The following is a 14,241-nucleotide window of genomic DNA, read 5'->3' as shown; positions in this document are numbered from 1 at the left end:
GTGACAGGCTCAGCCTTGATTGCTGACTGCTTTGAGATTGTGAGTAGTACTACTACCTGGGGACCACAATTTAGAAGAAATTTTCATGATTGGGAGCTGGAGATGGTGCTTGAGTTGCTGTAGCTCCTTAAGGACTAAGCTGTGAATGTCAACCAAGAGGATGAGTGGAAGAGGAAATGGAGTGGGGATGGCACTTTCTCTGTCAAATCTCTGGCTGTGAAGCTTAATGGTAACAGTGATGCTCCTTTCCCATTTAAATAGGTTTGGAATCCAATCGACCCTTCTAAATATAATTTTCTGGTTTTAGTTGTGGTGCCAGACAAGTGTTTGACCAAGGATAATCTAGTTAGAAGAGATATGCATCTTCCTGACCTAAATTGTGGCCTCTGTGGAAAGGCATTGGAATCAGCTGACCACGTGAGTATTCATTATTCCATCTCAGCCAAAATTTGGGAGCATTTTTCTGGCCTAGGTTGGGTAATCAGTTAAAGATCTAACCTGGTGCTAGAAGCTTCCTGGCCTGAGCAAAAAAGGAATTGTTGTTGGAGGCTGTTGTCCTGGGTCTCTGTTGTTAAAGAGTTTAGAACCTCCCTGTTGCTTAGCTCTCAGTCCTTGTGGGAGCTGTAAGCTGTTTTTTCTTCTCCTGGGTGGTCTATTGTTCGAGCAGGACCCTGTTGTACTATGTTTTCTTTTATCAATAAATTTCCTTACTTTACCTTTCCGAAAAAAAAGAATTGTAAGAAAGATACAGTCACTTGTAAGCACGAAACTGAGAAGACTTGTATACCTAATTTTCTGTATGAACTCAGCACTAAATTTGAGTCGGTTAGGGAGCAAACTTTGAGTAAAGAAGAAATACCTACCTTTAAACAAGATAAATCTATGTCAATGTAATTATTAGTAATAATAGTAGTAGAGGGTGACAAGGTAGTTTAGTCCTTTCTCTTGATTATGTCAGGATGCTTACTCTATATTATTATTAAACAGGGGTAAATATATAAATTTAATTTTATTAGTAACATATAAATACACAGAAGCTTCCTAAGTGGTACTAATGTTTTACAAGCACAAGGTGCAGAAAAAGCGAAAGGGATTTTTGCACTCAAAGCACAAGGCAAGGCATGTGCCTTTTTTCAAGTATCGCACAAAATAAAAAAAAAAAAAGTTAAACTGCAAAAAAAAAGTACAGAATTTAAAATAAATCAACATTAAAAATACTATTTATTAAAAATGCAAACTTCAATTTTCAACAAAATGTTTTCAAAATTTGTTAGCTCAAGTTAACATGTAAAACAAATTCAAAATGAAAATGAGGAAAAATATTAATAAAACCAAACATAACATATAAAATTCATTCAAGCACTCAACAATTCAAGCATGTCAAACTTTTAATCTCTTTATTTCTTTTCCAATCACATTATTTCAAAAAGTTATTGTAATGTTGAACATCTTTCATTCCTAATTCTACAAGCCGCCTTTGTACCAAGCCCTTAGGCAAGCCCAAACAAGTTCAAATTAGGGTTTTAAATTCTTAATCTTTAGAAAAAAGTAGTTTATAATTTTAATTCTGGTTCCTTATCTTTGGTCCAGACACCATGCTTCAAAAAGAACAAAATTACTGAAATGCACATCTAAGCTGAGGTGCAAGGTACAGTAGGCATACACCTTTTCAAAGAGGCTGCACCTGGGCCTAGGCAGGCACAGACCTTGAAATGCGCCTTGGCACACCTTTTAGATCACTTAGTGGCACTTGGTAATTAGAAGTCACCACCAAACAGAAGAACTGGGGTTTTCTTCTCTGCTGAGTACAATCATCTTCTCTCTTTTTTTTTTCCTTCAATTTCTTTCAAGTCTGAATATTTACATGGTATTAGAGCAGGTCAGAGGCTGTGATTTTTATTAAAGGCTGCAATTACTATACTCTCTCTTTTATTCTTTGGACTGATTCTATTGAGGAATCAAACTTGTGAAGAGTTGTGATCTCTTCTTCGATTCTAGTGCATCAGTCCATGAGGTTATCTTGTGACAACAAAGCTGCCATCAATATTGCTAAAAATGCTATCCAGTATATATCCATACAAAGCTACACAGAGGTCAATCATCATTTCAAGAAGCAGAAGGTTGAAGGTCATGATATTTGCATGCCCTTTGTAATCACCAATAATCAGTTAAGGGAATTGTAAAATCAAAGTTAACTGAAATTCTCAGCAAGTTTAGCATGTTTAAAATCCATACTCCACTTGAGGGGAGTGTAAAGATACGTTTAATAGGTGTTATGGGCAATATTGTAATTTTTCTATTTCTGTATTAAGTAACAATGAGGTAACTTGGGCAATTAGGCAAATGCACTCTTTCTTTCTCTTGTTTCTCTCTTTCCCTTTCTCTTCTCCTTCCTTTCTTCATAGATTCAAATATTTTCCTCTTTCATCGGACTGCAAATCTTTGAACCATACAAGCCTCTCCAATCATAACAATGGTTGCCTTCTAATCTTCATTGTAACTTTCGTATTGTTTGCATTCTCCATCACCATGAAATTCTTCTCTTCAAATGCTAGATGCCTTCTCCACTTTTCCACTGGTGAAAATGCTATTGTTTTACTGTTAATGTTTCCTTGTTCAAATGTGGTCAATTCAATTCCATCCCTCTTGTAAGTCAACTTAAGTCCTAAGAATTCTTTTTCGACACGAAATTTGTGTTTCCTGACAGTTCCTCAACATTGAGCTCCTTCACTTCAATATTGACAAGCCTCCTCCACTTGGTCACTAGTTAAAAGTCCATTCCTCAGAAAGGCTTCAATCTTCAAGTGCATTTCCCCAAGATGTTAATATTTTTCCTTAAAATACTAAATTTCTAACCTTACAACTTTTTACTAATACAAACCATTTCCCAATTGGTTAAACAATCCCTTTTTTATTCTCCTGGCTCCAAAAAAAAAAAAAAAGAATCCAGCACCACCATTAGGAGACCTGAACACAAAAATGTAATAAACAAGCAAAATGGAAAAAGTAAAAGGGGAAAGTTGTACTAAGGCTCAATCCTAACCAGTAAATGCGTCTTATGGATGTAATCACTGAAAGTTAGGAGTGAATATTGTTAGGCCAAAGAGTTTTTTTTTTTTTTCTTTCTTTTTCCTTTATGAAATTTCTGATCTCCTTGTTTTCTTCCTTCTTATGTATTTCCATTGTCCTTTGATTTCAATTAATAAATTTTACTTGATCATGTTACAAATCCAAACAAATAAATAAAGAAAAGTAGATAAAAAAGGATTTTGGGAAGGGAATTCCCATTCCAAATCCAAGACCTACTTATACCCTTCTTTCCCTATAATTTTTCTACCAGTTTATTCACACTACATTATCATACTTAATCCTAAAATATAACTTCAAGGAAAAAATGTAAATATGACTAAAAGCATCAAACCTTTCTATAATGAACTGACCAAAAATAGCTTGCTATATTAAATTCAGTATTCATACTTTTACACTATATGAGAAAATTTAATCAATTTGCAGAAGCTTATGAGCTATGGGAGTTGCCTTTATTAGAAGCAAATTTCACTTGGTCCAATTTTCAAGAGATACCAATTTTCTGTGAATTAGATAGGTTTCTTTTCTCCTCAGACTTGGAGGTTGGTTGGAGGGTCATGGTAAACAAAGCTTTACCAAGACCTACTTCAGACCTTTGCCCAATTAAACTATCCCAAGAAAGAGTACGGAGTGGCCCAAGCCCAATTAGATTCAAGAATATGTGGGCACGTCATACTGATTTTGTACCAAAAGTGAAAGAATGTTGGGAGGAGGACCAGATAGAGTTTAGATGGAAGGGGCACAAATTCTGCAAGAAGCTTCAAAAATTGAAAGCTAGAATCAAGGTTTGGAACAAGGTCTTTGGGATATTAGAGGAAAGAAATGGTTGGATTGCTCACAGACTAGAGGAGATAAATGGCGCTGAAGCTGAAAGAAGAATAAGGGAGGAAGAGAGGGAAGAGATGGAGACTAAAATAAGAATTGGAAGAGATACTAAGAGGTGATGGAAACATAAGCTTTTTTCATACTTTGGAAGGAAGAGGAAAAACTTAATCTCCGAGGTGGAATGGAATGGATCAGTTCTAACAAAGGAACATGACACAACACAAGCTTTTGTTGATCATTTCAAAACCATCTATTATAGCCCTAACAAAGTAAGAGAAATGTGAGGTGAGTTTGAATGGAGGGCTGGTTCTAGAGAGTTGTTGGATCCTAGAAAAGAACTCTGAGGTCCAAGGAATAAAAGATGCAATCTTTTTCCATTGAGAGATAAAGCACCAGATCCTAAAGGTTTTACAATGGCATTTATCAAGATTGTTGGGAGCTAATTGAGAATGATCTTGTGGAGGTGTTTCCTAAATTTTTTGAGAGAGGCAAATTTAATTCGGATGCCAATGCAACTTTTATTACCTTGATTCCCAAGAAAGTGGATGCAAACCACCCAAAGGACTTCAAGCCTATAAGTCTAGTGGGATGGGGACTCAAAGGAGTTAATCAATTTGAAGAGGTTAGTGACCAAACTTGAAAGGGTTTCAAATCTTAAGGTAAATTGGGGCAATAGTTGTGTAGTAAGAGTTAATAGGTTGGAGACAGAGATGAAAAACCTTGCTAGGAATTTAGTGTGTGAGGATAGGGATTGGCCCTTATAGTATTTGGGTCTACCTTTGAGGAGAACCTACAATCTGGAAGTTTCTAATATCCACTTTTGGAAAGATTTAAAAAGAGACTTGGAGGTTGGAAAAGAATTCATATTTCACTTAGGGATAGAAAGAATTACACTAATCAAGCCAACGAGCTAATTTGCCAATCCATTTCTTATCCACTTTCAAGATTCCTGTTAAGGTTGCTAATCAACTAGAAAAGATAACGAGGGATTTCTTGTGGGAACCGGGAGATACAAAGAAAGATCATTTGGTGAAGTTGGGGGAGGGGACTAGGTTTAGGAAATATCAGATCAAGGACTTTTTTTAGCTTTGTTAGGGAAGTGGTTATGGAGATTGGCCTAGAAACAGGATAGGTTGTGTCATAAAGTAATTGTAAGCATTCATGGATTAGAAGACAACAGATGGGATGTTGGTCTCAACCCTAGGGGTGTCAATTGGACTGGATTTGGTCCAATCCGATCCAGTACAATGTGAGTCCATTATAAATGGACTAGGTCCAATCCAATCCAATGAATGCTTTGGACAAATTTGGACCAGTCCAATTCAATATCTGGACCATCCAATCTGTTCAAATTCATTTTGATTTAGATTGGTTTCAACCCAAACCCAATCCATTGACACATATATTCTTATCTTATATCAATGGACCAGATATTGGCTTAATCCAACCCAATCCAATATAAAGTTGTTACGGACAAACCAGGTCCAATCCAATCTAATAAATATTTTGGACCGGATTGGTCCAATCCAATATGTCTTGTTGGTCCGTCCAATCCGTCCAAATAGATTTTAGACTGGATGGGGTCCAATCCAAAACCAGTTCATTGACACCCTTACTCAACCCTAGGGCTACTCATTCCTCTCCTTGGAAAGCTATCCACGATATTTTTCCTTACCTTCTTCCATTTTTCAGGTTTAATGCTTGTGTAAGGAAAAAAATGCTCTTTTGGGGAAGATGTTTGGTTTGGAGATACTTTGTTTAAGGATAGATTCTTGTCTCTACATTTATCAAAAAAAAAAAAAAAAAAAGATTCTTGTCTCTATATTCCCTTTCCCTAAACAAAGGAAAAGTAACCTCTTCTATCTATGGAAATGGAAATTCTTGGGGTTTGGGGTTAAAGAGAGGTTTAAGGGAATTTAAAATGTGGAAGGTGGATAAACTTATTTCTCTTCTAAGTACAATGTTTTTGGATCAATCCTATTTGGATAGCAGAATTTGGTCAGCTTTCCCTCTGGTATTTTCACTTGTTCTTCTTTCTAAAGGATTCTTCTTCATTCTTCTAACCTCATAGGAGTCTTTCAAATGAAAGAAGTTTGGTGCAGCCTGGTACCACTGAAAATCAGGGCTTTTTACTATGAGGTGGTGCTCCAAAAAATCAACACCTTGGATATGCTTCAAAAAAGAAGGCCAAATTGCTGCCTTTCACCTCATGTCCACAGCCTTTGCTTTAAGTTTGGTGAGACAGTGTCACACATATTAATCTCCTATCCTTTTGTGCCTTTTATTTGGTCCTGGTTCCCTTCCCATTTTGGTTGCAAGGGGGACCCCTCCCTCAGATGTGGTAGTTCTTTTTGACCCTAGTTTCTTTAGGCAATCAAAGAAACGGGGAAGAATTACGTGGAGAGCAACAAGAGCAATAGTTATTTGGTCAGTTTGGGACGAGAGGAGTAACAAAATTTTTCAAGATCTTGGAAAAATCTAAGGAAATCATTGACTCCATAACCATAAAGGTTATTCATTGACTGAAACCGATTGAACTTTTCAAAGATTTCTCAGTTGATGAGTTACTTGGAAGGTGGAGTGTAGTGGCCAGTTTGCTTCTTTGAAGAATGTTACTCAGGAAACTTGGTCCTCTTCAGCACAACTGTTGAGACACAAATAAAGGGAATATAAGTGTACAAGAAAAGGCCACGTCAGCCTTTAAAGAATATAACTAACAGCCAACCACTAGAACAAACTAAATAACAAACTAGACAAGTGGACTGGACAAGTGGAGAGGCTGGTATAACAGAATTGTAACAGCAGTGTATAAATAACAGCAGTGTTATAACAAAATCGATTATTGAATTGGGAATACAACCTCTCTTCCTTTCCATCTCTCTCTCTCTCTCTCTCTCTCTCTCTCTCTCTCTCAAGAGTCCCTGAGTTAGGCAGTTCCTAACAAGTTGGTATCAGAACCAATTCAGAGCCAAGATGCCAAGCACAAGATCATCAGCAATGGAGAACAGAGTCGATTACATGGAAGGAGAAATGCAAAGAATATCAGCCAATATCAAAGAAATCAAAGAAAGCTTTGCATCCTTGCTGGAAAGACTGGCACAGGCACCACCGGCGCAAATTCAGGAAGAACGCAGTGACACCAGTCATCGAAGTGGATCAAGAACTGCAATAATCGAGTTTCCCATCTTCACAAGAGGAGATCCCACTTCCTAGCTTTTGCGAACAGAAAGATACTTCGATTACCACAACACACAAGGCCCTAATCGTGTTCCACTAGCCTCTGCACACCTGGAAGGAGAGGCGATCGGTTGGTACCAATGGTACCGGTGACGACACCCAAGGGCCACATGGGCCGACTTCACCAACGCCTTAACCATGCGATTTGGGGTCTCAACCTTTGAGAATTATGACGAAAGCCTCGCTAAGCTACGACAGACCGGCTCCGTCCAAGATTATCAGATGGCGTTTGAAAGATTGGCAGTGCACGTGCAAGGCTGGCCAGAAAACGCGCTTGTCGGCAGTTTTGTTGGAGGACTTAAGGAGGAATTGCGGCTGGAGGTAAAAGCCATGCAGCCCACCACCGTTCTTGAAGCAGCATCAATAGCCCGATTACATGAAGACAAAACCGGGCAAGAAGGATCAGCCGACCCCTGGGAGCTGCGATCAGACCTGGTGTAACCAACCAAGAACCTAGAATCTTGGGTAAACCAGAGCCCAGATCAGGAGTAGGAATCACAGGCAGGGATGCCAGCTCTGGTTCAGGCCCCGGCTCAGCCAAGAGGTTAACCTGGGCTGAGATGCAAGCCCGACGAGAAAAGGGCCTTTGCTACGCATGTGGAGACAAGTTCGGGCCGGGCCATCGCTGTAAGGTCCCGCAAGTTTTCTTCCTGCAACCTGAAACTGAATATGTCGAGCAATCAGCCGACATTGAGGAGCCAAGGGATGACCAAGAATGGGTACCAAGGACAAAGGAATACCCGGAAGTATCCCTGCAAGCCTTGACCGGTCTTGCTTCTTCTCAAACGATGCGAGTAACCGGACCGATACATGGCTACGCATGTGGAGACAAGTTCGGGTCGGGCCATCGCTGTAAGGTCCCGCAAGTTTTCTTCCTGCAACCTGAAACTGAATATGTCGAGCAATCAGCCGACATTGAGGAGCCAAGGGATGACCAAGAATGGGTACCAGGGACAAAGGAATACCTGGAAGTATCCCTGCAAACCTTGACCGGTCTTGCTTCTTCTCAAACGATGCGAGTAACCGGACCGATACATGGCTACGCATGTGGAGACAAGTTCGGGCCGGGCCATCGCTGTAAGGTCCCGCAAGTTTTCTTCCTGCAACCTGAAACTGAATATGTCAAGCAATCAGCCGACATTGAGGAGCCAAGGGATGACCAAGAATGGGTACCAGGGACAAAGGAATACCCAGAAGTATCCCTGCAAGCCTTGACCAGTCTTGCTTCTTCTCAAACGATGCGAGTAATGGACTGATACAGGGGCGCCATGTATCGGTTCTGATAGACAGTGGCAACACCCTCAATTTCATCACCCAAACCTTGGTCAGGCAACTAGGGGTTCCAGTCCAACCATGTGCAGCCTTTCAGGTGCACGTAGCTAATGGGAGCAACCTGGTATGTGACAGTGCGTGCACAGAATTAAAGATAAGGATACAAGGACATGAGTTCGAGGTGGATCTACACCCCTTGGAAGTCAGTGGAGCAGATGTCGTTCTCGGAGTCCAATGGTTAAGGCAACTAGGACCGGTGATATGTGATTGGGCCCGCCTCACCATGGATTTCCAAATGGGCAGCTCACAGGTACATATTCAAGGGCAACGATCTAAGGGCCCAGAACCTATCAGCCTCGCCTCCCTAAGGAAGCAAGCAGCAGACCCAGCCCACAGCATTTTAATGCAGATAGACTCCCACAAGAACGGCCCCATTCTAGCCCAAGAAAGCAGATCCAAAGAGCTACTTCAGAAGTTCTCAGGGATCTTCCAAGAACCTAAGGAACAGATTTCAGGTGGATACGCAAAGGGAATCACATCGAACCAGAGGCATCGGTGGTATGGTCAGGTCTCCCAATTGAGGATGCAACTTGGGAACCTTACTTGGATTTACAGAATAGATTTCCACATCTAGACCTTGAGGGCAAGGTCGCTTTCAAGGGAGGAAGGACTGTTGAGACACAAATAAAGGGAATATAAGTGTACAAGAAAAGGCCACGTCAGCCTTTAAAGAATATAACTAACAGCCAACCACTAGAACAAACTAAATAACAAACTAGACAAGTGGACTGGACAAGTGGAGAGGCTGGTACAACAGAATTAACAGCCAACCACTAGAACAAACTAAATAACAAACTAGACAAGTGGACTGGACAAGTGGAGAGGCTGGTATAACAGAATTGTAACAGCAGTGTAACAGCAGTGTATAAATAACAGCAGTGTTATAACAGAATCGATTATTGAATTGGGAATACAACCTCTCTTCCTTTCCATCTCTCTCTCTCTCTCTCTCTCATTCTGGAGGCAGGCTCCCTCGAAAGAGTCCCTGAGTTAGGCAGTTCCTAACAACAACAAAGGGTGAAGTTGAACTTTGATGGAAGTTCTACCGGTCAACTAGGTCCCTCTGGATTTGGGGGAGTTTTCAAAGATGGAGAAGCAGATTGCTAGCTCTATATTCAGGACCATTAGGAGTGGGTGACACACCAAGAGAAGAAATGTTGACCCAATTTCAAGGTCTAAGGTTGGCCAAGCAGTTGGGGCTCCACCAAATTGAGGTGGAAGAGATTCTAAGCTGGTAATAGGTTGGTTGCAAACAAATAGTCTGGGGATCTGAACTTATAGCTTATAGATAGTTTGTGAGGGAAATCTACTGCTTAGCAAGGGAGATTGGGGTATCTTTTAAGTGGATTAGAAGATCAGTAAATGGATTAGCCGACACTTTGGCAAAGCAAGGAACCTCTAAGGAGCATTTGTTTTGGGCTGTTCTGCAATTTTGTATTAAAGTATGGAGTCAACACATATTTCTGGGTGGTTGACAATTGTATTCTATATCTCTTCAATTAATGCAAGTAACCGTTCCCCATTGGGGGGAAAAAACTTTACACTATGTGTGTGTATGCACAAACTCTATAAGATCAATGTTGAAAAGATAAGCAGGAACTGACTGACATACCTCACTTTTTGAGATGGAAGAGCTTAATTTCCATTTTTGAACCGCTAACAATGATCCAAAAGTCTTCAAGCTAGAAATAATTCACCAGCCTGACTGACTAGACAGAAAGCACCAATAGGTTAATCTCTAGGTTCAACCACACTTTTAACATCCATGTCAGAGACATTGCCTATTGTTGGAATGAGGCCCTGTACAATAAGATTCTTCACATCTGAAGATGTTACAACATCTTCAGACAACTTGTGCAGAGCACTGATGCAAAGTGGATAGTCCTTGTCTAACGGACTAGGAAACTTCTCATTTGTAACCATGTCCTTTAAAACCTCAAGAGCCAATACTGAGTTTCCTTTGGAGACAAAATCATTTATTAATGCTAGATAGACAAATCTATCAGGTTTCATTTCCTTCTCTTTCATCTCATGGAAAAAGACTACAGCTATATCGGCCTTATTACACTTGATAAGACCATGGATGAGAGCTGTGTAAGCAATCTTGTTTGGAGAGCACCCCTTCTTTACCATTTCATTCCAAAGTATGAGAGCATCATTTGGTCTTCCAGCATTGCACAACCCATCTATCAAAGTTGAGTAAGTAACCACAGTCGGCTCCCTTGCTTTCTCAACCATTTTAGAAAGGCAAAGGATGGCTTGGTCAATCTCATGTGTCTTACACCAACCATCGATTAATATGTTGTATGTAACTACTGAGGGCACAACTCCCTTCTCTAACATCTCATTCAGAACGTCCTGGGCCTCTGATACTCTCCTAGCTTTGCAAAGCCCATTCATTAAAATGTTATAAGCAATTACATCAGGACAATACCCACGTCCACAAATGTCCCTGAATAATTTAGTAGCTTTATCCACTCCTTGAATCTTAAAAAACCCATCCATAACTATTGAGTAAGCAATTATTTCAGGCAAGAAGCCTTCTTGAACCATGTTATTTAGAAAATCACTCGCTTCAATTACCTTGCCATGTATACATAGTTGTTTCACTAACAAGGAATAGTATTTTATCCATGGTTCATGTCCATTTTCCCGCATCTCCCTAACCAAGTCAATGGCTCTAGAAACATCTTCCCTTCTACAAAAGCATCCAAATATAGAGTTGTGTGTAAATTGGGTCGGCTTGAACCCAGATTTCTTCATCTCCTTCAGAAGCTCAAAACCTTCATCTACCCTATTTGCATTGCACAGCTCATTGATCAAATTATTATATAACAAGACATTTCCTTTCCATCCCATTCGAATCATGTCCCAAAATAGTCTTAGGGCTGAATCTAACTGCCCCATGTTGCAAAAACCATCAATAACAATGCTAAAAGAAGTACAGTCCGGGCTGACTATTTTCTTAATGCTGACTAGGTCATTGACAGCTTCACTGACACTTTCTGCTCCCATCATGACCCGTAGAAGCAAATAAGCTTTATCTACCAAACCATGATTAACAAGCCCATCTAATAAGGTGTTGTATAGCAAAATGAGAGCTTTGGCATCCAAAGCTTGCTCCCCTTCCTCAAGTAATATTTTCGTTGAAGCCAGATCTCCTTCTCCACATAAAGATGAAATAAGCTTTGAAATTATGCTAACATCAGGAAGAATTCCAGAATCTTTCATCTCCATATACAAGTTTAAAGCCTTTCTAAGCTCTTTTTTCTGACAAAGCCCCCTGATTAGCACATCATAAAGTGGGAGATCCGGCTTAAAACCCAATTTCCGCATTTTATCAAACAGGTGCAGGGCCTTCTCTACTCTCGACTCTCTCACAAATCCATGAATCAACACACATAATGTTTTCTCGTTCAGGCTAATATTGAGATCTTCCATTCTCTCAATCAACTCCATAGCCTTATCTACTTCACCCCACTTGCTGAACGATATCATCAAGATAGTAAAGATATGCCCATCTATCCACCCTCGATCACGGATCTGATTGAAAACATCCAGAACCTTTTCAAACTTCCCAGCATTGCAGTACACCCGCAAAACCGGGGTTAGTGTGAACTTATCTGGACCAAATCCTGAATTCTGCATCTCCCTCAACCTCTTTTCAACCAAATCAACAGAAGTGGATTTAGAAAGAGCCTCCAGCAGACAATTATATGTGTAACTATTCGGAAAACAAAGACCCATCATCTTGACCTGATCAAAAATGTAGTTAGCTTCGTCTACCAATCCCTGGCTACCCAAACACCGGATTAAGAACCCAAGTGCCCCCGGAGTCATAGGACAGCGGGAATTAACCATATCCCTCGCTAGGATTTTCAATTTGGCAGTCTGTTTGGCCCGAGATAGGATTGAAGCCATAGCATTGTATGTGTAACAGTTGTGTCTGTACCCATCTTGGTCTGCAGCCCATGAGAAGAACTCGTACGCAATTCTCCAACTCTTTAGACCTTTCAAGACGGATTCTACGGTCTCTGTGTTTAATTTTGTTCCGAGGGTTGTCAACTCTTCACTGGTCCGGAGAAGCGGCTGGTTGGTGAAAATAGCAGTAAGTTCTTCTACAACTGTAGTAGAGTCGGAATGAATAGAAACAGCATCTTCAGAAGAATGGTACGGTCTACTGAATTCGGTATAAATGTTCGATTCGGGAAAGAAGGGAGAATGTTCATTGATAGATATTTTCTTTTTATGAACGAAAGACGGAATCAGATGGCAAGGGTTCAAGGTTTTAGGAGGAAATAGCTTACTGGTGTTTATGGTTCTCCCTAGTTTTGATGCCATGGTAACTGAGAAGAGGAGTTCAGAATGATATGTTATGGAGATAGAATAGCTTGCGACAAAATTTTCTCTTTTGGCTGCGTTTGTTGCGGGGCGAATTTTATTTGCACCGCTACAAATGCATGGCGGTTCTTTTTTTTTGGGGGGGGGGGGGAAATTGTTTAAAATTTAGCATGAATTTTCAGTATTTCTATTAAATTCATCACAATTTTTTAAAATGTTTAAAACTCACCACATGCTTCTTAACAAAACTCACCTTTGGTTAGTGCACCCTTAATGCTTCTTAACAAAGGTGTCCATGTCAGCATAAATAACAATTTTTATAACCAAATTACCCTTGAATGGTGAGTTACAGGAAAAATGGTCTTTTTCAATTTTCAATTTTCTTGTTTTTTCGCTTTTTTAGTATTTTGTTATAATTTCCAATGTTTTTTTTCTAATTTTTGTTTCTTTTACATTTTTCTATTTTCAACAATCTATAATTTTTCTTGTATTTTTTGTTATTTGCAACTTCTGTGTTTTTCTATGATTTTTGGTGTTTTTTCTACAATTTTTATTTTCTGGTTTTGTTTTTCAATTTCTAAAGTTTTGTAGTTTGAAAATGTTTTTATTTTGTTTGCAATTTTTATAATTTTTTATATTTTTTGTAATTTCTATGTTTTTATGTATTTTATATTTGAAAATATTTTTTGAACTTTTTCCTTTTTTCATGGCTAAATATTAAAATGGTAATATATTAACACCATTTAATTTATTTTGTATATATTTTTATTTTTTTATAAAGGTTAAAATGGTAATATATTAACACCCGTTAGTCTATTTAACGTCAAGTTAGTGACATGGTGGGTTTTAGGCATTTTGAAAAGTTGTGGTGAGTATAAGAAATGTTGAAAACTCATTGTGAGTTTTAGACAATTTCCCCCTTTTTTTGTATGATAAGTGAGAAGTAAAGTAGGAATTCAAACCCACCTTATCCACCTTATATGAAAGATGTTGCCCAATTATAGGGGTGAATCAGGTTTTAAAGGATTTTCTCCCAATTAAAACCTTCTAAAACTTTAAATTAGTAATTGTTGCATTTTTTCATTATCAATATATTTTTAGTAATTGTATATTTTTGCTATAAATTTTCAATAACTATTGTTATTTATCAGAGATGAGCTATTGATTTAGCTGAAATTATGAGTGTTCATGAATTGGTTTGGTTCGGTTGTAGGTTGTTTGGCCAACCAAATTGACCTGATCAACTTGGGGAGTTGGTCAGTTGAAACGACTGACCATTTGTGAAAACCAACCCACTTATATTGATTTGGTGAATCGATTCAAAAGTTTCAATAAATAGCATCTTCCTCTATTTTCAAAGAGAAGTGGATCCACTCCTAAAAAGAGTTAAAGTTGTTAGCATCTTAGAACGTGAGAGTG

The 14,241-nt window shown here is 39.0% G+C and overlaps 1 protein-coding gene across 5 annotated transcripts in view; it reads right to left on the bottom strand.

Moving 5' to 3' along the window:
• The window catches only part of LOC104593338 (Tetratricopeptide repeat (TPR)-like superfamily protein), a 56,107-nt gene extending 43,217 nt beyond the window's left edge, over nt 1–12,890 (bottom strand). For all 5 annotated transcript variants that reach the window (XM_010253094.3, XM_088891665.1, XM_088891664.1 and 2 more), the window contains exon 1: nt 10,094–12,890. In XM_010253094.3, the coding sequence (XP_010251396.1) occupies nt 10,213–12,822 (2,610 nt within the window). In that variant the 5' untranslated portion in view covers nt 12,823–12,890 and the 3' untranslated portion in view covers nt 10,094–10,212. The remainder of the gene's footprint in view (nt 1–10,093) is intronic.
• Nucleotides 12,891–14,241: the final 1,351 nt, after the last annotated feature.

The sequence above is a fragment of the Nelumbo nucifera genome, chromosome 7, assembly GCF_055504915.1.
Source record: "Nelumbo nucifera cultivar China Antique chromosome 7, China Antique-T2T, whole genome shotgun sequence".
Taxonomy (NCBI): domain Eukaryota; kingdom Viridiplantae; phylum Streptophyta; class Magnoliopsida; order Proteales; family Nelumbonaceae; genus Nelumbo; species Nelumbo nucifera.
The sequence above is the reverse complement of the archived record's forward strand: the minus strand, read 5'-3'. Positions and strand labels throughout refer to the sequence as shown.